This window comes from Macadamia integrifolia, chromosome 5, assembly GCF_013358625.1.
Source record: "Macadamia integrifolia cultivar HAES 741 chromosome 5, SCU_Mint_v3, whole genome shotgun sequence".
NCBI classification, from domain to species: Eukaryota; Viridiplantae; Streptophyta; class Magnoliopsida; order Proteales; family Proteaceae; genus Macadamia; species Macadamia integrifolia.
Window position 1 is genome coordinate 27,011,098 of NC_056561.1, and position 20,408 is coordinate 27,031,505.

General features: G+C 42.4%; 1 protein-coding gene across 3 annotated transcripts in view; it reads right to left on the reverse strand.

Moving 5' to 3' along the window:
• Window positions 1–20,408, reverse strand: part of LOC122078352 (CSC1-like protein HYP1) — a 54,394-nt gene that overhangs the window by 17,026 nt on the left and 16,960 nt on the right. For all 3 annotated transcript variants that reach the window (XM_042644316.1, XM_042644314.1, XM_042644317.1), the window contains 2 exons: window positions 20,003–20,066; window positions 19,547–19,756 (listed from right to left, as the gene is read on the reverse strand). In XM_042644316.1, coding sequence (XP_042500250.1) covers window positions 19,547–19,756; window positions 20,003–20,066 — 274 coding nt within the window. The remainder of the gene's footprint in view (window positions 1–19,546; window positions 19,757–20,002; window positions 20,067–20,408) is intronic.

Consider the following 20,408-nt stretch of genomic DNA (forward strand, 5'->3'; position numbering starts at 1 on the left):
CCTTGAGAAAACTAGCTGACAGGAATCTAGAACTAGAACTCTAATGTTGCATATTGACCAAAATCATTTGTTCCAAATTTTTTAATTAATGCAACCACAACTCCAAATGACCAAAGTTTCTCTTATAAATGTATCTGGAAATCTGGGCCCTCCTCTGGTCAGTGCATCATGAAACGGTGATCACTAGTCAGAGGCTTCAAAAAAGGAGGTGGTGGTGGCTTATCTCATGACTGAAAATTGTCTTGAACAAATCACAAAAAAGTGCTAAAGATTCAATATCTTTCTCATTGCAAGGGGTTTTAAAGGCATAAATGCAATTTGTATGAGATTAATTCAGATGTCTGTACTGGCTATATGAGAATATTATGCATAAGATGTAAGGATACTGTAGAGATTTGAGAACCAGAATCAAAGAAGAGGAAAGAAGAAGAGAAAGACAAGGGAATTGCGGAGTAAGGCTTGTATGATTGATTGTTCGATGAATCCTACCACCAGCCATTCTCTTTATATTAATTATGAAATAATTACATCCTTTGAGTGTGACTCTAAAGACATAATATGAGTAGGACTCTAAAGCATAATCATAACAAGGAACTTACTTAGACTAGGAAACTAACTCCTCCTAACTCACTTAGCTAGGACTATTCCACGATGGGAACACCCCATAGCGTGGACTCATATTCCAACACTCCCCCTCAAGCTGGAGTATACCTGTATGAAAAGAAAGACTCCAGCTTGGACCAACAAGAACATAAAAACAAATGCATCACTAGTCTTGAATAGTAGCTGTTGACCCCAATGAACAATGCGAACTCCAATCAACGACCATAAAACCAACAGTAATATCAACTCAGGCACACCAACATCAGCAACATCAGTAGATAAAAAATGTTGTGTCGAAGCATCAACAACAAACAAAGTGGACGGTAGATAATCATCAACATGTGCTGATCTTCAAGAGGAGGAGACTTGATCTTCAATGTCTAAAGAAGACTCAATCTCCAAAAGAAAGAACCAAAAGTTGCAGAAATGGTAGATATCATCAATTGCAATCCAAAATACCAGCAGCAAACAAGTAACAATGACAGATGCTCTCCTATAATTGTGGAACTTGACTTCCAATAGGGGAAGACATGAGCTTCAATATATGGGAACAACTTGATCTTCAAAGAAAGAAATCAATTCAATCGCATAAGATGGACAACCAATCTTTAAAAAACACCATACCATGCTTTAAAAGAGGTATAGATGGAGCGCAACAACTTAGATCCTTAAGAGATCACCTCATATTAAGATATCACTTCTTAATGTTGCCCTTCAGAAATTAAATTTGTTACTGAATACATGAGCTAATAAATAATCTTCACTGATAAAAATCTCCAATTGATGAATTGTGCAGAGCAGATAATAATGTGCAGAGTAGATAAATCTCCAATCTCTCCCTCATGTGTAGCATTACACGTGAACAAAGAATTCCAATAATCAACATCCCAAAGAATCTCTAAACCAAGAGCATTAAATAATTTTCAACTCCCTCGCAGTATAGACAATATGAACAAATAATCTCCAACCACACCCAATGGCAATTCTATATTTATGCATGCAATCCCGAGTCAAAACCCAATTATTAGCCACACGGATGGGAGAAGCCAAAAAATTATACCAAATAAAGTGTTTCAAAACCTGACTCGGATCATTAATAGGCCCACTCAATTAACTAATTGGTTCAAACTTAAGACCAATGGCAGATTTGTAATTAATTTGAAGTTCCCAATAAGGATTAAGGAGTGGCCGACTTGTAATTAATGGGATTCAAGTGAATGTGAATATATGTAAGGTGTCGGAGGGCAGAATTGTAAATAAGGTATGTAAAGAAGAGGGGACACAAAAAGGGTTTTGTAATTATTCACCAACGGTACACTTGGAAAGAAAATAAAAAATAAGGGATACTGGTTGAATTAAAATAAAAGGCAGGGGTAAGGTACATCACAATGAAAAAAGCAAGTTGAGACAACACATCTTCCCCATGACCTAACCTGAGCTAACCTATCCTCATGCCCCCTTCCCTCTAGCGGTCTCTTCTGTCAGTCCTCCTCCTTCCTCCGATGTCCTCCTCTCCCCCTGATCCTATAGCCTCTTCCCTCCCTCTTCCTTCTCCTCCATCCTCCCCCAAACACCGCCCTTGGAATTCTGTGGTTACCTCCTCCCACCACTGGTCACTCTGTTCTTTCACCCTCCTGTATCACACAACTCCACCCCTGTTGGCCTCTGTCCACTTGGCTTTCTTGAACCTGAAATCCTCAAATGGAAGAATTGTATCGTCAGTTCCTTCCTTGGCAGCCATCCCCCCTTCTCTGTCGTCAACTCCTCTCTTCTGAACCAATGGAAACCTTTTGGCTCCCTCTCCACCTTCATGATTGAAAATGGAACCTTCATTTTCAATTTCGGGGCTAACAAAACCACGCCATAGATGGTGGTCCCTGGTATGTGGGAAAAAACCCCATTTTCTTGCAACAATGGGATGAATACACTTCCTTTAACCGTTCGGAACCCACCTCCATTCCCCTCTGGGTTGTCTTCCCCAACCTTCCTCTTCATTTTTTATGTGTTAAAGGCCTCAGCCTAATTGGTTCCATCTTCGGCAATACCCTCTACTCCGATAAGAAAACGAAGACCATGGATCGTCTGTCCTTCGCTATAATCTGCATTAAAGTCAAGGCTAACTAGACCCTCCCCTCATTTGTTACAACCATGGACAGCGATGGTCACTCCTTCGTCGAAGAAGTGTAATACGGCTTGTTGCCTCCAATCTGTACAAGCAGCAAGTGTTCTGGCCATCTACAATTCTATGTAAAAAATAAAGTTGATGTCCCTGCAATTCTCGATCGACGCCTTCTGCAATCATTGAGCAACCGCAAGAATCCCTCTTCACGGAACATGTCTCTCGTAGAAGGAAAAGAGATTTGAGTCGCAGATCACTGTCGACGGAGATCCTCACCGTCTCATAACCTACAATTGCCTTTGAATCTCGGACCATAGGTCCGACTGAGGCCCCTTTTGATGCAGCTCGACGATGGAATTAGTTGCTATCTTTTGACTTGATTTTTATTTACTTCCTTTATTGGTTAGAGATTAGATTAACAGTCTTTTATTTAGATTTGATTTTTATTTTAGTTGCTAACTAGGTTTAGTTTCCATTTTTAGTTAGCTTCCAAAATTATGTCATTATTTTTTTCTTCAAATAGCCCTGTAATGGAGAAGAACTCAGTTTTAGATTTTTGGAAATTGAATGTTTAATTGGCTTAACAGTGGTTGTCGTGACCTCCATCTCCTTCTTTTGTTCTTTCCCCTCTCTTCTTCTTCTTCTTCTTCTTCTTCTTCATTGAGTCTTCTTCTTCTCTTCCCTGCAATCTCTCTTTTGTCTTCTCTTCTTCTTCCTAATCCTTTTAGTTCTTTCTGTTTATACTCTGACCGGATATACTCTGTTTCTAGGCAACATTAGCAACACCACACAAGTGGGTCGATCTCCATCATACCCTAAGCTATTGGTACGAAACTTGGAGCAACAGTAGCCAGCCCTAAGGTGATTCAGATATCTGAATCTGAAGTCGAAAACACTTCTGGTTTGTGAACTATAACTCTGCGACCAGATCTGAAACAGCATCCATCGCCAGACCTGAGTTGCAGGTTCAGATCTCCTCCTTTCCTTTACTGTTTGGGTGATCCATGACTGCATCCAAGAGGCTTCTGACCTGGGGACCTTAGCCTAAAGTGTGAGATCAAACAGAGTTCTAATGAAGAAGTTTTCTTCAATGAAGCTGCAACTGGTACTTCCACCTTGGGTTTGAGAAGCAACGAAGAAGACTACTCCTCTCCCAAGTCTTTAAAGCCTTCCTTTTTCTTTTAAGTACTTTATTTGTTGTTTTCCCCTATTGCCCATCTCTTTTATTCTTAATCCCACTTGTGTCCCCTTTACTTGACCGACCCCTCTATCACTTAGGAATTCCAGATTATTTACAATAGTGCCACTCCTTAGAAATTCACATTATTTACAAGTCTACCACCCTATTACAAGAGTCCTAGTATTTACAATTCTGCCATTCTATTTTTGGGTTGAGTTATTTGGTCATTATTGTTGGCCCTAAGCGATCTGATTCTTGTTCTTGGAACCCGGATCCGCATCAAGTGGCATCAAAGCAAATTTTCCTGCAATTTTCTAACCATGACAGGTCACATCACCAAGGCTGGGTTGCACAAATTATATCGTGAGTTAGCCGAGAACCAACAGAATACTGATGCTAGGCTTGAGAGGACTGAAGCCAAGTTTGACAAGTTTATGGAAGAGATGACTACCTTTATGAAGAGGTCCGACAAGCGAGCTGAAGAAGGATCCTCTACATTACCTCCTCAGCTCAACACTTTACGGATCGAAGACACACCTCAGAGGCAGCAACTTGATCTAGTTGTTCCCCAGGATGTTACCCGGCAATTTTCTGACAGAGATTATGGCATCAAGGTTGAGGTTCCCAAGTTCAGTGGTGAAAAGGGACCTGAGGAATTTCTTGACTGGCTTACCAAAGTTGAGAGAATTTTTGCATATAAATCTCTTCCAGACGTGAAGAAGTGTGAACTCATCATCACCAAGTTTATTGGGTATGCATGTTCATGGTGGGATGATGTACTACATGCAAGGTTTGTCAGAAGACTTGGAACCGTTACCAATTGGGAGGTCATAAAGCAGATCCTGACTGAAAAATTTGTTCCTCTTAATTATGAAAAGGTAATTTTCCATAAATTACTTAACTTGCAACAAGGGAACAAAGATGTGGATTCCTACACCCTCGAATTCCACAAACTGCCTTTAAGGTGTCGACTTCAGGAAACAGACCAGCAACGGGTAATGAGATATATCAGTGGGTTAAGAATTGAGATTCGACTTGAGTTGACTAACACTGATTTCAAGTCTGTTGATGTGGCAGCAGCTCATGCCAAAAAAGCTGAAGAGAAGTCCATTTATTGGAAGGGTATGCTCAAGACTTCTTCAGTTTATAGACCTCTACCAAGTATGGAGGAAAAGAAGCCTGAAGCTCGCAGAGTTGAAGAAAAAAGGTCAAAGTTCAACAATGATAGTCTTGGGGTGAAGAATATCATATGCCATAGTTGTGGCGAGAAGGGTCACTATTCTAACAAGTGTCCCAACATGACTCATCCTGTGAATGTAGCAGAGAAGCAGCCGACAAAGAAGAATAAAGATGAATCTCATTTATATCATTATCCCCTCGAGGATGATGATATTGTCGATGATGAAAATGAGGATGTAGAAACTCATTCAGCTAGCCTTTCATCCTTTTTGAATAGACTAGTTGATAAGGCTCCTCTCTTCAGACAGAAGGGTACTCTCCTGCACGGCTCCGACCATACTGATGTTTATACAGTTGTTGATACTAGGGCAGAAGCAAACTTCATATCTGCTGAATTTGTTCGAGCACACAACCTTCCACAGAAGCAGCTTTTTAAGAAGATTCACGTGCAAGGTTTTGGACCCATAGCTCGAGAAGAGGTCACTGCAGTTGTTCAAGTACACTTACAGTTTGGCCTGATACAGTACCATGTCACCTGCTTGGTCACCTCATTGGCACACTGCGACATTTTTCTAGGGTGACCTTGGCATCGGCATGCAGACATTCTCTATAATGGCGCACGGAACACCATCAAGGTGAAGCAAGGAGGTCATATATACTTAATGAGGCCACATGCATTATCAGGCATGCCACGTCGTCGACTGACTCCTACTTCAGTGATACGTCAACCTATTCTCCCTCCTCTTGGTGTTATGTTCCCATTTTCTGTTTCGAGATACGTGCCACCTCATCAGCGAGCAACTTACAAGGGTATCTTGGGAGCACAACCTAACTCGACGGAGTCGAGTTCTTTTAAGACCGGGAGAGTTGATGCAGCTCGACGATGGAATTAGTTGCTATCTTTTGACTTGATTTTTATTTACTTCCTTTATTGGTTAGAGATTAAATTAACAGTCTTTTATTTAGATTTGATTTTTATTTTAGTTGCTAACTAGGTTTAGTTTCCATTTTTAGTTAGCTTCCAAAATTATGTCATTATTTTTTTCTTTAAATAGCCTTGTAATGGAGAAGAACTCAGTTTTAGATTTTTGGAAATTGAATGTTTAATTGGCTTAACAATGGTTGCCGTGACCTCCATCTCCTTCTTTTGTTCTTTCCCCTCTCTTCTTCTTCTTCTTCTTCTTCTTCATTGAGTCTTCTTCTTCTCTTCCCTGCAATCTCTCTTTTGTCTTCTCTTCTTCTTCCTAATCCTTTTAGTTCTTTCTGTTTATACTCTGATCGGATATACTCTGTTTCTGGGCAACGTTAGCAGCACCACACAAGTGGGTCGATCTCCATCATACCCTAAGCTATTGGTACGAAACTTGGAGCAACAGTAGCCAGCCCTAAGGTGATTCAGATATCTGAATCTGAAGTCGAAAACACTTCTGGTTTGTGAACTATAACTCTGCGACCAGATCTGAAACAGCATCCATCGCCAGACCTGAGTTGCAGGTTCAGATCTCCTCCTTTCCTTTACTGTTTGGGTGATCCATGACTGCATCCAAGAGGCTTCTGACCTGGGGACCTTAGCCTAAAGTGTGAGATCAAACAGAGCTCTAATGAAGAAGTTTTCTTCAATGAAGCTGCAACTGGTACTTCCGCCTTGGGTTTGAGAAGCAGCGAAGAAGACTACTCCTCTCTCCCACGATTCTCCCAAGTCTTTAAAGCCTTCCTTTTTCTCTTAAGTACTTTATTTGTTGTTTTCCCCTATTGCCCATCTCTATTATTTTTAATCCCACTTGTGTCCCCTTTACTTGACCGACCCCTCTATCACTTAGGAATTCCAGATTATTTACAATAGTGCCACTCCTTAGAAATTTCACATTATTTACAAGTCTGCCACCCTATTACAAGAGTCCTAGTATTTACAATTCTGCCATTCTATTTTTGGGTTGAGTTATTTGGTCATTATTGTGGGCCCTAAGCAATATGATTCCTGTTCTTGGAACCCGGATCCGCATCACCTTTACCCTTTGGTCATAACCGATTCTCGATGTTAGCACGCTCTACCTCTGATGATGGAACAACGAACTGTCACCTCCCCCCTTTACCTCCACTTCCCCATGCACTGCCTCTGCTTTCCTGCACTCTGCCCCCATTGATGGTTCTCTCTCCCTTAGCTGGCCAGGATGGACTGCTCCCTTCCTCTGAATTGATCCTACCTGCCACACCTCTACCTACTCTCTCCCTCCCATGCCCCCTCTCCCTGCTGCATCCTTCTCTATAGCCAAACCCCTTTTTTCCTCCTCCCCTTCACACACATTTAAATCAAACCACCACCAATCTAACACCACCTTTCTTTCCCATGAACCAATTTATCCCGGTTCAATTACTTTCCACCTTCTCCAAATTCCCTACGATCACCCCCTTTACCCAGGCAACCTCTATAACCCGAACACCAACTCAAATCCCTCTTACCCCCTCCTTCTTATCCGACCCGCCCACCTCCTCCAACCCACCATTTGTTATCTGTTACCTACACCCGCAACCCACGCTCATCTCCTTCCTCGCCTAACTCCCCTCCTAGGATGTCTCTGTTCCCAACACCTCCACCTACTACTCGACGCCGCTGGTTCCAGACACCGCCACCTACTGTTCGAAGTCACTCGCCGCTGTCTTTGAATTCATCGTTGACTCTCGGGAGTCTCCCTCATCCCTCGTCGGCGCCTCCTCTATCAACTTGGTCCTCTCGACCAGGCCCCATGTCGCCCTTCTTGCTGCTCCGACCTTGGAAGATCCCGCCTCTTCTTCTTGGACTGTGTAGGCCCCCTGCGACTCCCAAAAATGAACTTTTGGACTTTTATGCTTCGCTACCTCTCTGCTACCCATGATTCCACCCTTGAAGTGCTGGCCTTGGAAGGCCCTACCGCTCCTCCCCTATTTCTACAGGCACCTCTTGTGCCTACTTTATTGGCCTCAGCCATTGCTTACTCAATTACCTCTGGGCCCCTTTCATTGGATGATCCCTCAACTCTTCATGTTGCCTTGGAAGGCCCTCCATCTCTTTGGTCTATGCAGGCCCTTCCTGCGCTCACCTTTGATGCTGGCTCTACCCTCAACATGGATGATAATTGCAGCCTCCCCTGCTTGCCACCCATAGCCCCCTAGTTCCCCCTTGCTGAAAACCCCCTTGTTACCCCCTCTTTACCTGGCAATTCCCTCTCCTCCCATGTCTTATCATATGACTTTCCACCTCCCTTCTCCCAGAGGCCCCCACCAGCAACTAACCCCAAACCTATAAAGAAGAGAGGTGTCACCACTATCGCAAGGTCTTCCTCCAGATCCAAGGCCCTTCCTCCCACCCCCTCTTCCCCTGTCATCAGGTACCGCCGTAGGCCCCCCCTTAAATCTAGTTTCTCCCATCTCAAGCTCCCTCCCAGCTCCTCGGAGCATTTGTTGCCTCCCCCTCCCCCATTTCTAAATGATCCCTTGGACCATTTGGAATGTTCAAGGCCTAAACTCCTCGTCCAAGCAAACTAACATCCAGTCCCGTATCTGTTCCTCCCATACCAACCTTTGTTGTCTTCTCGAAACTGGAGTTCTTGAGGCTAATGCCTCCCGAATTGCATCCTCCATTACTCCTTCATGGTCCTTCATTTTTAACTACCTCCACAGCTCCAACGGCAGAATTTGGATCCTCTTCCCTCCACATCTCTGCCCTCTCCTCTTCTGCCCAAGCCATCCATCTCTCCATCCACTTTTGGCTCTCGCATTTGCTTCCTCTCCGTCATCTATGCTCAGAACCTTGCTTCCCTTAGGCTTCCCCTTTGGTTTGAACTTCTCCCCTATGCCCCCTCCACGGGCTCCAGCCCTTGAGGGATTATGAGAGACTTTAATGTCATCTGTTTGACTTTTAGTCATGAGAAGCATAGGGGTAACCCCATTGATACCCAGGTTGTTGACTCCTTTAATGACTGCATTGATGACCATAGCCTCAATGATCTCAGATGGTTGGGTGCCAAATTCTCCTGGCACAACAGAAGATCTAGCAACCTTCGTGTCGTATGCAAACTTGACAGGGCCATTGTCAATGAATCTTGGTTTGATTCTTTTCCCTCTTCCTATGCCTACTTTGATCTCCTTGGGATCTCTGACCATAGCCCTATCTCCATTCATGTCCTTCCCTTCCGCTCCTTTGGCCCCAAGCCCTTCAAGTTCTTTGACATGTTGTCCTTGCACCCGGATTTTCTCCTAATTATCCAAGGAGCTTGATGCATTCCTATTCACCCCTCCTCTCCGGTTATTGCCTTCGCAAAAAAGCCCAAGAATGTCAAAGCTGCTCTTAAGCTCTGGAACTCTACCACCCTTAGCAACATCTCCTCCTGTGTCTCCTCTTGCTGAGAAAAGCTTCACTCCATTCAATCCCGAATCCAATCCAATCTCCTTAACCTTGAGCTTGCCGCGGAGGAAAAGGCCCTTGCTTCTAAAGTCTCCTTGCTTCTGGCCCAAGAAGAGAGTTTTCTCTGCCAGAAAGCTCGTATCAAATGGCTTGACCTGGGTGACTCTAATTCTGCTTATTTCCACCAGTCTCTTAAGACCAGAAATAATGCTACTACCATCCCCAAACTCATTTCATCCTCCAAGAATGAGATTCTTAATCCTAAGGACATCAAATTTAAAGTCGTCTCTCACTTCCATGGGATCTTTCTGCCGCCCCCCCTCCCCCTCCCCCTCCCCCTCACAACCTCCTTAACAAATTTATCTCAGATGATCTCCCTAGTCTTCAGTCCATCCCCATTGAGGAAGAAATCCTCTAGGCTATCCTTTCCCACAAAGCCAATAAAGCCCCTGGCCCAGCCGGCTTCAGTATGGGATTCTTCTCCTCTTACTGGAACATCATTTGCAATAACCTCATTCTTGCAGTCCGAAGTTTTTTCTTTAATGCCAACCAGATCAGTGGGGAATAAATCACACCTTCCTCTACCTCATCCCCAAAAGAGAGAGTGCGGCTTCCATAAATTCTCTCAGACCCATCTCTCTGTAACCTTTCTCTACAAGTTCATTGCCATAATCCTCACCAATAGGATTCTATAAATCATTGACTCTTGTGAGCGCTAATCAATCCGCTTTCATTGCTGGAACGAGCATTGCGAATAATATCATCCTTTGCCACGAGATAGTCTGAGTTTTTGATCGTAAATCCCATTCTCCTGCAGCCCTCCTTAAAATTGACATTCACAAGGCTTTCGACACATTAAGCTGGGACTTCATCACCAAAGTCTGGCTCCATATATCCTTCCCTGCCTCTTTTGTCCACTGGATCCACTCATGTATTTCCTCCCCCTATTTCTCTGTTTTGGTCAACGGGAGTCCTATGGGCTACTTCCCCTCTGGTTAGGCCATCAAACAAGGGTGCCCTCTTTCCCCTTTTCTCTTCTCCCTATCCCTGAAAGTTCTGTCTCGTTCAATTCAATCGGCTACCGACCTCCATCTCACTTCTGCCATCCCAAAATGCAAATCCCTCCTGCTCTCTTATCTTTCTTTTGTTGATGATATCATTATCTTCTCCAAGGCCGACACTCTTTCCATCTCCACTATCATGTCCTCTCTCCATTCTTTTGAAAGCCTCTCGGGCCTCAGTATCAACTTCCTCAAGTAAAGCCTCTTCCTTTCTGGTGTTACTACTGAGGCTAAGTTCCACCTCCTTAGGATCACATGGTTCTCCTTAGGTTCCTTGCCTGTCAAATACCTGGGTCTTCCTCTCATCACCTCCAGGCTTTCTGCTCATCATTACTCCCCCATGCTTGACAATCTGAGGAAGAGACTTCAACTATGTAAAAGCAAGCTCCTCTCCTATGCTGGCCGTCTCACCCTCATTAGATCGGTTCTCCTGTCCATGTACCTTTACTGGTCTAACATTTTTGTGCTCCCTGCCTTTACAATCAAGTCCATTGAAGGGCTCTCCTGCTCCTTCCTCTGGAAAGGCTCCGACTCCTCCAAGTCATAGTTGTCATGGAGTCTCCTAAGCATCGCCAAGGCGACGATTTGGCGTCCTGGCGAAAAAAGAAGTCCATGGCAGTGCTACGATTTACGTGACTCACAAATGACGGTTGCCATTAGCTGATAGGTGTCGCCATAGCACCTCCATGGATGCCAGGTCATGCCTGATTCACTAGGCGGTCGATTTTTTGTAAAATGCAGGGTGATTTTGATAGGGCTATGTTGATTTTTTATATCTGATGTTGCTTAATGTTGGTTTTATATGTTATAGGGTAAATATTGTAGGCTTGTAGCATGCTAAAAAACTTTAGAAAATAGGGAAAATAAAAAATGACACGAGCGATTTGACCGCTATGGCAACGCCATAACGGGCGATTCATCGCCAAATCGATTAGCCACCCTCCACAGCCTTGGATCGATTTGACGCCGTGACAACTATGCTCTAAGTTTCTCCGTCCCCTTTGCTGGGATAAGATTTGTCTCCTTAAGGCTGAAGGAGGGCTGGGATTTAGAAGAATCAAGGAGATCAACTCTGTTGGTATTCTTAAGCTCATCTGAAAAATTGTCTTAAGCAGAGAAGTATCTGAGTTGATTGGATTCACTCCTCCTTGCTTAAGCATAACTCTCTCTGGACTGCCCACACCCCTCCCAATGCTTCTTGGATCTGGAGGAAAATTCACAGCCTCAGGCCTACTGCCCTTAATGCCATCTCCTTCTTTATTGGCAATGGCCAGTCCACCTCTCTCTAGTTGGATCCCTGGCACCCCTTGGGCATCCTTTCCTCTCTAATCACTCCCAGGATCATCTACTCATCTGGTCTTCCCAAATCTGCTCCCATTTCCTCTATCATTTCTCCCCTGGGCTGGTTCCCCCTCTCTCCCCCTCCTCTTGCCAACCTCTGGTGCTCCCTCCCTCCACTCCCCAGGGCATCGAGGAAGGGAAGATAAATGCACTTGGCTGCCCTCCTCTAATGGATATTCTCCTTGGCCTCTACTTAGTCATTCGTCAGATCTTCTGGTCCTGTGGTTCCTTGGTGTAATCTTGTCTGGTTCAAGGGCCATATTCCTTGCCACAGCTTCACTGTCTAGCGATGCCTGTCCAACTGCCTTCCTATGCAATCCTTTCTTATATACTGCCACATCCCTGTTAACACCTCCTGCTGCCTCTGCCCACATGGCTCTAAGGACACTTCTCACCTATTCTTTTCCTACCCCACTCTCTTCCTCCGTCTGGAAAGTTGTCCCTTCTTGATGCTGGCCCTCCAGCAGGCCCGTTCTTCCTTTCGATAGGAATGGATCTGGATTGACATGACCTTTGCAGGCTCATCCATTTGTGACACCCTCGGTAAGCTAGCTTTTTGTGCAACCATAAATCACCTCTGGATGGAGCGTAACATCAGTAGATAGTCATCCAATTCTCACTCTCTGGACAAGAATTGGAAAGCCATCTACTCTGATGTTACCTCCAAGATCCAATCCCTTCATCCCTGCTTAGTCCCAAACACCCTTAAGAACAGGCATACCATTGCCTCCTGGAACTTACTGGCAGGCATTGTCCCCCACACTTGATGTCCCCTCCCTCTATTTCTTTGTTGCTATGCATTCCCCCCCCCCCCATTTTTGGTTGTATCCCCTTGGTCCTGCTGGTTTGGTTTTGCTTGATGCTTTGATGTTTCTCCCCCCGGGTTGGCTTTTCCTTGTTGGCTTAAGCCTCCCCTCCCCCCTTCTCTGACTTCAACCTCCTTTTTCTTTTTCTTTTTTATTTTCGGTAAGGTCTTGAACCTCACAATCCAGAAATTAGGAGTTGGGGGTTACTGCCGTAAGGCCCATAACCAAGAGGGAGAGATGGCAGTAATAAACCCCATACGACACCTTCAACGTCAAAGAATGGTAAACGCCATCGACCATGAAGCAGAGATATTTATCAATCGATGCCGGCAGCAGAGATTCGAACAAAACAGTAGCAGTTATAAGGAATCACAGAATAGCAGCACAGATATCAATAGAGTTTGATTCACTTTTGGTATGAGGAATCACAAAATAGACATCAATCATACCCCCTGTTCTTCAATTAACAGATGAAGACGACGATAGCAGTAAATTGATATCAGTAGGAATGAACGGCAAGATCAACAGCAATTTCAGCCCTTTGCTCTATAATGATGGCCCCAGACAGCAATCGACACGACTTGTTGGAATCAACCTAGAAAATCGCAACCAGAAGCAAAAGACGATACAGAAGGAAGGATTTTTTTTCAGCAACAATAATCAAACACAGGTTACTCTAATTTTTTTCTTTTTCTTCATGGCTCTGATACCATGTAGAGATTTGAGAACCAGAATCAAAGAAGAGGAAAGATGAGAAAGACAAAGGAATTGGGGAGTAAGGCTTGTGCGATTGATTGTTCAATGAATCACAATCTACCGCCAGCCATTCTCTTTACATTAATTATGAAATAATTACATACTTTGAGTAGGACTCTAAAGACATAATACGAGTAGGACTCTAAAGCCTAATCATAACAGGGAACTTACTTAGACTAGGAAACTAACTCCTAACTCACTTAGACTATGACTCATTCCACGATGGGGACACTCCCATATCGTGGACTCATATTCCAACAGATACTTTCTCTTTTGATTGGTGAATCGGATAACACAAAGAAGGCGAGGTCGCGGCGGAAGTGAGTGCCAAGGAAAAGCAGAACCACAAAACGATTTTCCAGGACCCTTTTCTCCTGCAGCTTCTTTCTTCTTGTCTTGTCTTTTTAATCATATTTCTTCCCTAACGATATTCTTTTTCATGATTCTGCATTTTGGAAGCCTTAAAATTCAAGGACAGAATCTAATGTTGTAACTGATCAGAACAGAATTAATATTCAGGTCATTTTTGTAACAACGGAAAGAAAGAAAAATATTTTGCAGGAAAACATGTAACACCGCAATGGACGCGGATGAGTTCTTCCCTGACTCCCTTTAAAAGGTTTTCTTATTACACAATGGATTTGGACATTAAAGGAACCATCATTATGTTTGCCTTGACAATGAGAGCACTTCTGAAATAAGATACGTACAGAAAGCCATCCATATATTGAATCATTAACTCATCAGGTTAGGAATAATAATATTAAGCCCAGGTATCTCAGCCAACTGGTGCTTTCCTGGGAAAGTTACACACTTCAGCTGATTGACAGCAATGATCTATTGTCTTGTTCCCAATCAATGCTTCCCATCATAACTGAGAGTTTCAAATAGCCTATCTTTCATAGTTAGCCTATTAGGGTCTATATGTACAAGGAACATGTTCATTGTTGTCTCTTGGGGTCTTCCTCCTTGTAGTATTCTTTCTCCTTCCCCCCCCCCCATGGTTTAAAGTATCTCCGATACCAATACGACACCCTCTGATACGTATCTTAAATTTAGCCGACATATACGATACACACCGATACGATACATGAAATTTTTAAAATCCTGTCATATCGATATATATCCTACGACACATACCGATATGCACCTATACACTATCAATACGTATTGATACTCTATGAAAAATATAAAATCGAGATAAAATATACGTTTAGGTACATATCGGTATGTATCGGTGAGTATTTGTATGTATTGATCGGTACGTATCGATGAGTATCAGTACATATCGGTATGTATCGATCAGTACGTATTGGTATGTACCGATACAGTGCGCTACGGTCATATAATGGCCAAGGTGGGTATTTTTTCAGAAAACACGATTTTTTGAGGGGTTTTTGTTCTAAAGTTGCTGCCAGCCATATTTCTCTCTAACTAAAGTGGAAATCAAGGTTGGGAACAAGGATTTTACATTTATGGGACAACTACAAACCTTGAATTCTTACTACGATACCCTCAATTTAGTGTTTATGCATAATATATGTTAACAATAACTTTTTTTAATAATTTTTTTATGCAAAAGAGTTTAAAAATGTGCGTATCTTTAGCGTATATTAGCGTATCTCGATACGATACGATACCCTCCGATACGTATCTTAATTTTGGTCGACCGATACCGATACTTTAATCCTTGCCCCTCCCCCCCGAGGGCATTCCTCATCTCCTCTTGTACTAGCTGTGATCCGTCTTTGGTTTGTGTTGTTTCTTTCCCCCTTCCCCTTGGGCTTGTCCCCTCTCCCTAGCTGGCGTTGCCTCCCCCCCTTTCCCCCCTTGTCTAGATAGTTTCTTTCCTTTGGTAATGAATTATTTTTTCTCAAAAAAAAAAATAAAATAAAATAAAATATGGCAGATCACATAAAATGATAGAATTTATATCATATTATCACGTGAAATGATGAATTGAATTGTTGTTTCATCTGGAAAACACATAAAATGATACATACAATATCACATAAAATGACAGATGTGAACTATTATATTATGTTATACACATGCAAAATCACATAAAATGATACATGCCATAATAAAATAAATCGTTATATTATGTGACAAACGCATTAAATTTCGCATGCAATGATGAGTTCTACATCATGTTCACGGCAGTTGAAATATTACGAGTAGTAGCTAGATGATGACAGGCGGACACAGGGAAGATTCCTTCACTCCGAGTGTATGTTTTCGGTAACTACCCTGACTTGGGGGCAGAGACTTAGTTTTTCTTCTCACTTTCTTGGATGAATTAGAACTTCTAACACTTGGGCAGAATTTTGGTAGAGCTTCTGCACTAAGGCTTGGAAATGGATACTGGCTTTGGTAATTTGGGCAGGACTTCCGCACTAGGGATTGAAAACTGATACTGGCTACGGTAACTCAGACAGAGCTTCCACACACGTGGAAACTTTAGGAAAATACCAGCTTTGGTATTTCGGCAGAGCTTCTCCACTAACTTGGAAACGAATGATGCTGACTTCGGGAACTCGACGGGGCTTCTGCACCAACTTGGCACTGGAACTGGCTTTGGATGCTTGGCATTCAAACTGGGTTCAGATACTTGGCACTAGAACTGGGCAGAGTTTCTGCACCAACTTTTTTTCTCTCTGGCTTGTCTCAGAGGTAAGATGTTTACAGAGTGAATTGATAAGAGGTATCCCCTCAGGCCACTATTTACTGAAAATTTACCCAGGGTGACAATACAAATCCTCACATGCCAAGTTTAGCAAACCCGCATAAGCCTATGTGGATTAGCTAAAGGAAATTGCTTACACGGATCTGCTAGGCTTAGCTAATCTACAAAATCTTATGTGGCTTAGTTAAGCCAAGCATGTCAGCAAGGGTGGTTTGACCAGGTTGGATTTGGTTCGGGTTTGGTTTGCTTTGGGTTGATTGGTTTAATATTCGGGAAGACACCACAACGTATCCAGGCATCTGATTTTCGCATGAGAGATATCGATAGAATCATATTTCCAAATACAATCCAATGATACGAAAATCTAGCACAGGCTAGGCTCAATTAAGATATTCTAGCAAAGGGAACCAACAACTACTTTCAGCTACCCTTCCCGCATAATTAAACAATATTGGGTTTTGGATTCCCAACCTCCTTTATGCTCAACCACACTTCATGTATTCATGCACAGTGGGTTTAGGATGGAGGTGGCTAGGGTTTCACCAAAACCAAAAATCTGATTCCTTTGTGAAAAAGAGCGTACAAGCCTCGTCCTTGCCCATACTTCATCATTGTCAGGAGGGGGGACAAAATTAGGTGTCTACATTCCCTCATGCCCTGGCTTGTTACTCCAACCTTCGACTCTTCAGTACAAGTATGTCTACTCTTTCCAACCATTTTAGGCTTCCTGTAAACCGAAGCCAGGTAGTCTCATACTCCATCCCTTTCACCAGCCTCCCCTCTCCAATTGCAGGTAGGTCTCCTCTTTCGTCTGGTCACAATGCCCATAAATTTTTTTTCTTCACGTTGCATGGCCCACATCCAAGGTTTAAAGTATCGATCCGTATTGTACCATATCGGCCAATACATATCCGTATCGGCCCTTGCCGATACGATACATGAAATTTTTAAAACCCCTTTGTATGGATACGTATCTTACGATACACACCGATACGTACCGATACTCTCTGGAAAATTCAAAATCGAAGTGAAATGTACGTTTCGGTATGTATAGGTACATATCGGTGCGTACCGATACGGTCATAAAATGGCCAAAATGGATTATTTTTTAGAAAAACAATTTTTTGAGGTGTTTTTGTTCCAAAGTTGCTGCCAACCATTTTTCTCTCTAACTAAGGTGGAAATCAAGGTTGGGAACAAGGATTTTACATTTATGGGACAACTACAAACCTTGGATTCTTAGTGCGATACTCTCAATTTACTGTTTATGCACAATACATGTTATATATAGTTTTTTTTTTAACTATTTTTTTATGCAAAAGTGTATAAAAAAGTGTTTCCTATCCATTTATGTGCATATCTTAGCGTATCTCCGATACGATACGATACCCTCTGATACGTATCTTAATTTTGGCCGACCAATACGGCAACCGATACCGATACTTTAATCCTTGCCCACATCCGCTAATATATCTGCCAAATGGAAAGTAGCCAATCAACTTGGTATTGCATCAGATTTCTCATTTAACTTATTAATTTGTTGGTAAGGTATCATTCCTAATTTATATATGATTTGGGAACAGGAAAGTGTATGTTTTGTGAAAAGAAGAGTTTACATAAAACAAGAAGTCTTCCTAGTTACTAAGAAGGTACATCACAAACATGACAAGTATTCTACTAAAACTTAATCAGGCAAAAGAAAATTGAAGTAAAAGAATCCAGATTAGAAACATATTTAACAAAGTATCCAACAGAAAAACTCAACTTCCCCCCCACGAGAGAGAGAGAGAGAGAGAGAGTGAGTGAATACTTGAAAAGTTTAGTTCTTCCCAAGTACCTATGAAATTCTCAACTCATTTACAGAAAAATACATCAAAACAAAAGAAACAATCACAGCTAAGCTTTTTTTTTTTTTTTTTTTTTTTGGGGGGTGGTGGGGGAGGGAATGAATGACAGTATATTATAAAAACAAAGAAAAAAACAAAACATAAGCCACACAGGCTAGCCAAGGGGAAAACCCCCAAACAAGGCCAAACAAGAAAATGGGACTAAACCCTAGAGAGGGGAAGGAAGCAAAACCAGGGAGGGGGGGCAAAACAAACATACCAAAAGGGGATAACAAAAACCGAGGGTGGGACAGGGGAAATAAGTGGCAGGTTCCAAGAATAGGCAAGATGTCTATTTCTGATGGAATCAAGGAAAATAGCACAATTGTGAAGGATTTTATGTCTGATCTCAAAGGAGATGGCATCTCCAATCTTCTCAATGGAACGCGTGGGGGAAGACCATTTCTTTTGTTCCTTGGCTCCTTGCCCACCCAATGTGAGGAATCACTAGATTCCATTAGCACCAAGTCTTCCCATTTTGGTGTAAATGTGTAACTGATAATTATGATGACACCCCTATGAGGGGGCAGATGAGGACTTGACAGCAAGATCGTTATCCTCCTTAATCTTAAATTTCAAGAGTGCAAAAGCAGAAACGCTGGAGTCGAAGACGACACCTAACTTCAACTTGTTTGGCGGGATTATTCAATCCACGAACATTCCAACAAAAGAATGAATCCATTAGCCTGAAGAGTGAAAAAGGAAAAAACAAAAGTAGCCAAAAAGAATAGAAGCAAATAAAAATCATTTATTCCCTTTTTTTCCTCTTGGACCCAATAGCTTTTCCTTTTAGGGAAGCTTTGCCATTTTCCTTTACCTTTCCCTTAGAGGGAGGGGTAGGACCTTTCCTAGATGGGGCAAGGAGGGCAGGGGCTGCTCTTCCAGTGAGAGGGGGGAGACGGCATTTATCATAGGGAGGGGGCGGTGGATCGCTCGTATTTCCAAGAATAAGAGGGGGGGGTTGCGAATTCTAACCGACCTACGTTGAGTGGAATAGGTAGATTCCAATGGAGGGGGAGAAGCAAAAGATCGTGAAGCTTAAGCATTGGACCTAGAGACCACCAATACTTGATCCATAGCAAACTCCCGAGAAAAGATGGGGCACTGGGGGAGCATGGGGGAAGGGGGGAGGAAGGGGAGAGGTGGGGAGTGTGTTTGGGTAGCATAGGGAAGACTTGGGATATTAGTGGAAATATGGACCGAAGCTAAATCCTTCTAATCTGTAAAGGAATGACTTCTTGAATACTTCAGCAAATAGTAATTCGCAATTACAAACCCACACAAAAATTGACAAAAAGCTTCCCCTGAATAATCCTTTCATTTGATTGTAACAAGAATTCAAATTCCACCAAACCCAAATGGCTAAAATAATAATCTATAATCTTTCAGACTACAAATTCCTTTACTATAGGCAATTTTTAAAACAGAAATTAGGAGATAGATCTGACAGAATGTATATATCACATCAAATAATTGCCATTGTACTAGAAGAAAATATGATTAATGTGAAAGAAAAGATATCAAATATGCTACCAATGAAATTCTTACAATAAGATTTCGAATCTTGTTTGTTCGGCGAACCATTATATGTGATAAATAGGTAATAGGATGAAACTCCGTAAAGAAGCTCTCAACACTGTCATTGAAACTCTTCCCAGCTGATGAAGGAATACCGCTAACTAAAAGGGTGAACTGATGTGGCTGAGGTTTGGAGGCATAAAAATATGTAATTCTCTTTGAAGAAATATGTTTATATTCCTGCAAAATCAAAAACCATTCAGTGTCCAACTGAAATTTTTAATCACACCCACATAATTACGTTCATTTTCCATCACATCCAAATGGTTACTTATAGCAGGATCCAACCAACATATAGATCCAACAAAAGATTTTCAAAGGAAGTAAAGAATACTTATAAACATTCAAGCAGGAATAAAGAAGTAAAATCCCAATGTAGAACACTTGATGACTTCCCAGAGAAAGAATACATAAAAATTTACTCACATAATAAAGCAGAAAGCAGACAACTCCAGTGAAAACATATACAGCACAGAAGTGAATCCACAACCTGTCAGATCAAAGTTGATGGTGAGAGCATGTTCAAGATTATTTATTATCTGATCTTCAGTAAAGATAAATTTTCGTAAGAAGGAAGAATGTGCAGAGTTAGACAAGGGCAGAGTGGGACACCACAGGTAAATTAGAGCAGAAGGCAACCAAGCACAAGAAAAACAATCTCTCTCAAAACATCACAACAGGGGAAAATCCTCAAGTACAAGGTAACCCAAGTAAGCCTTGGCTTGCATAACCTATGCAGTAGAGGGTTTAAAGCATAGTTGTCAAGGCATCACCTAGGCGCCAGTTAGGTGTCCAGACTCTTTCTCGGGTTCAAGACGACAGCACACCTAGT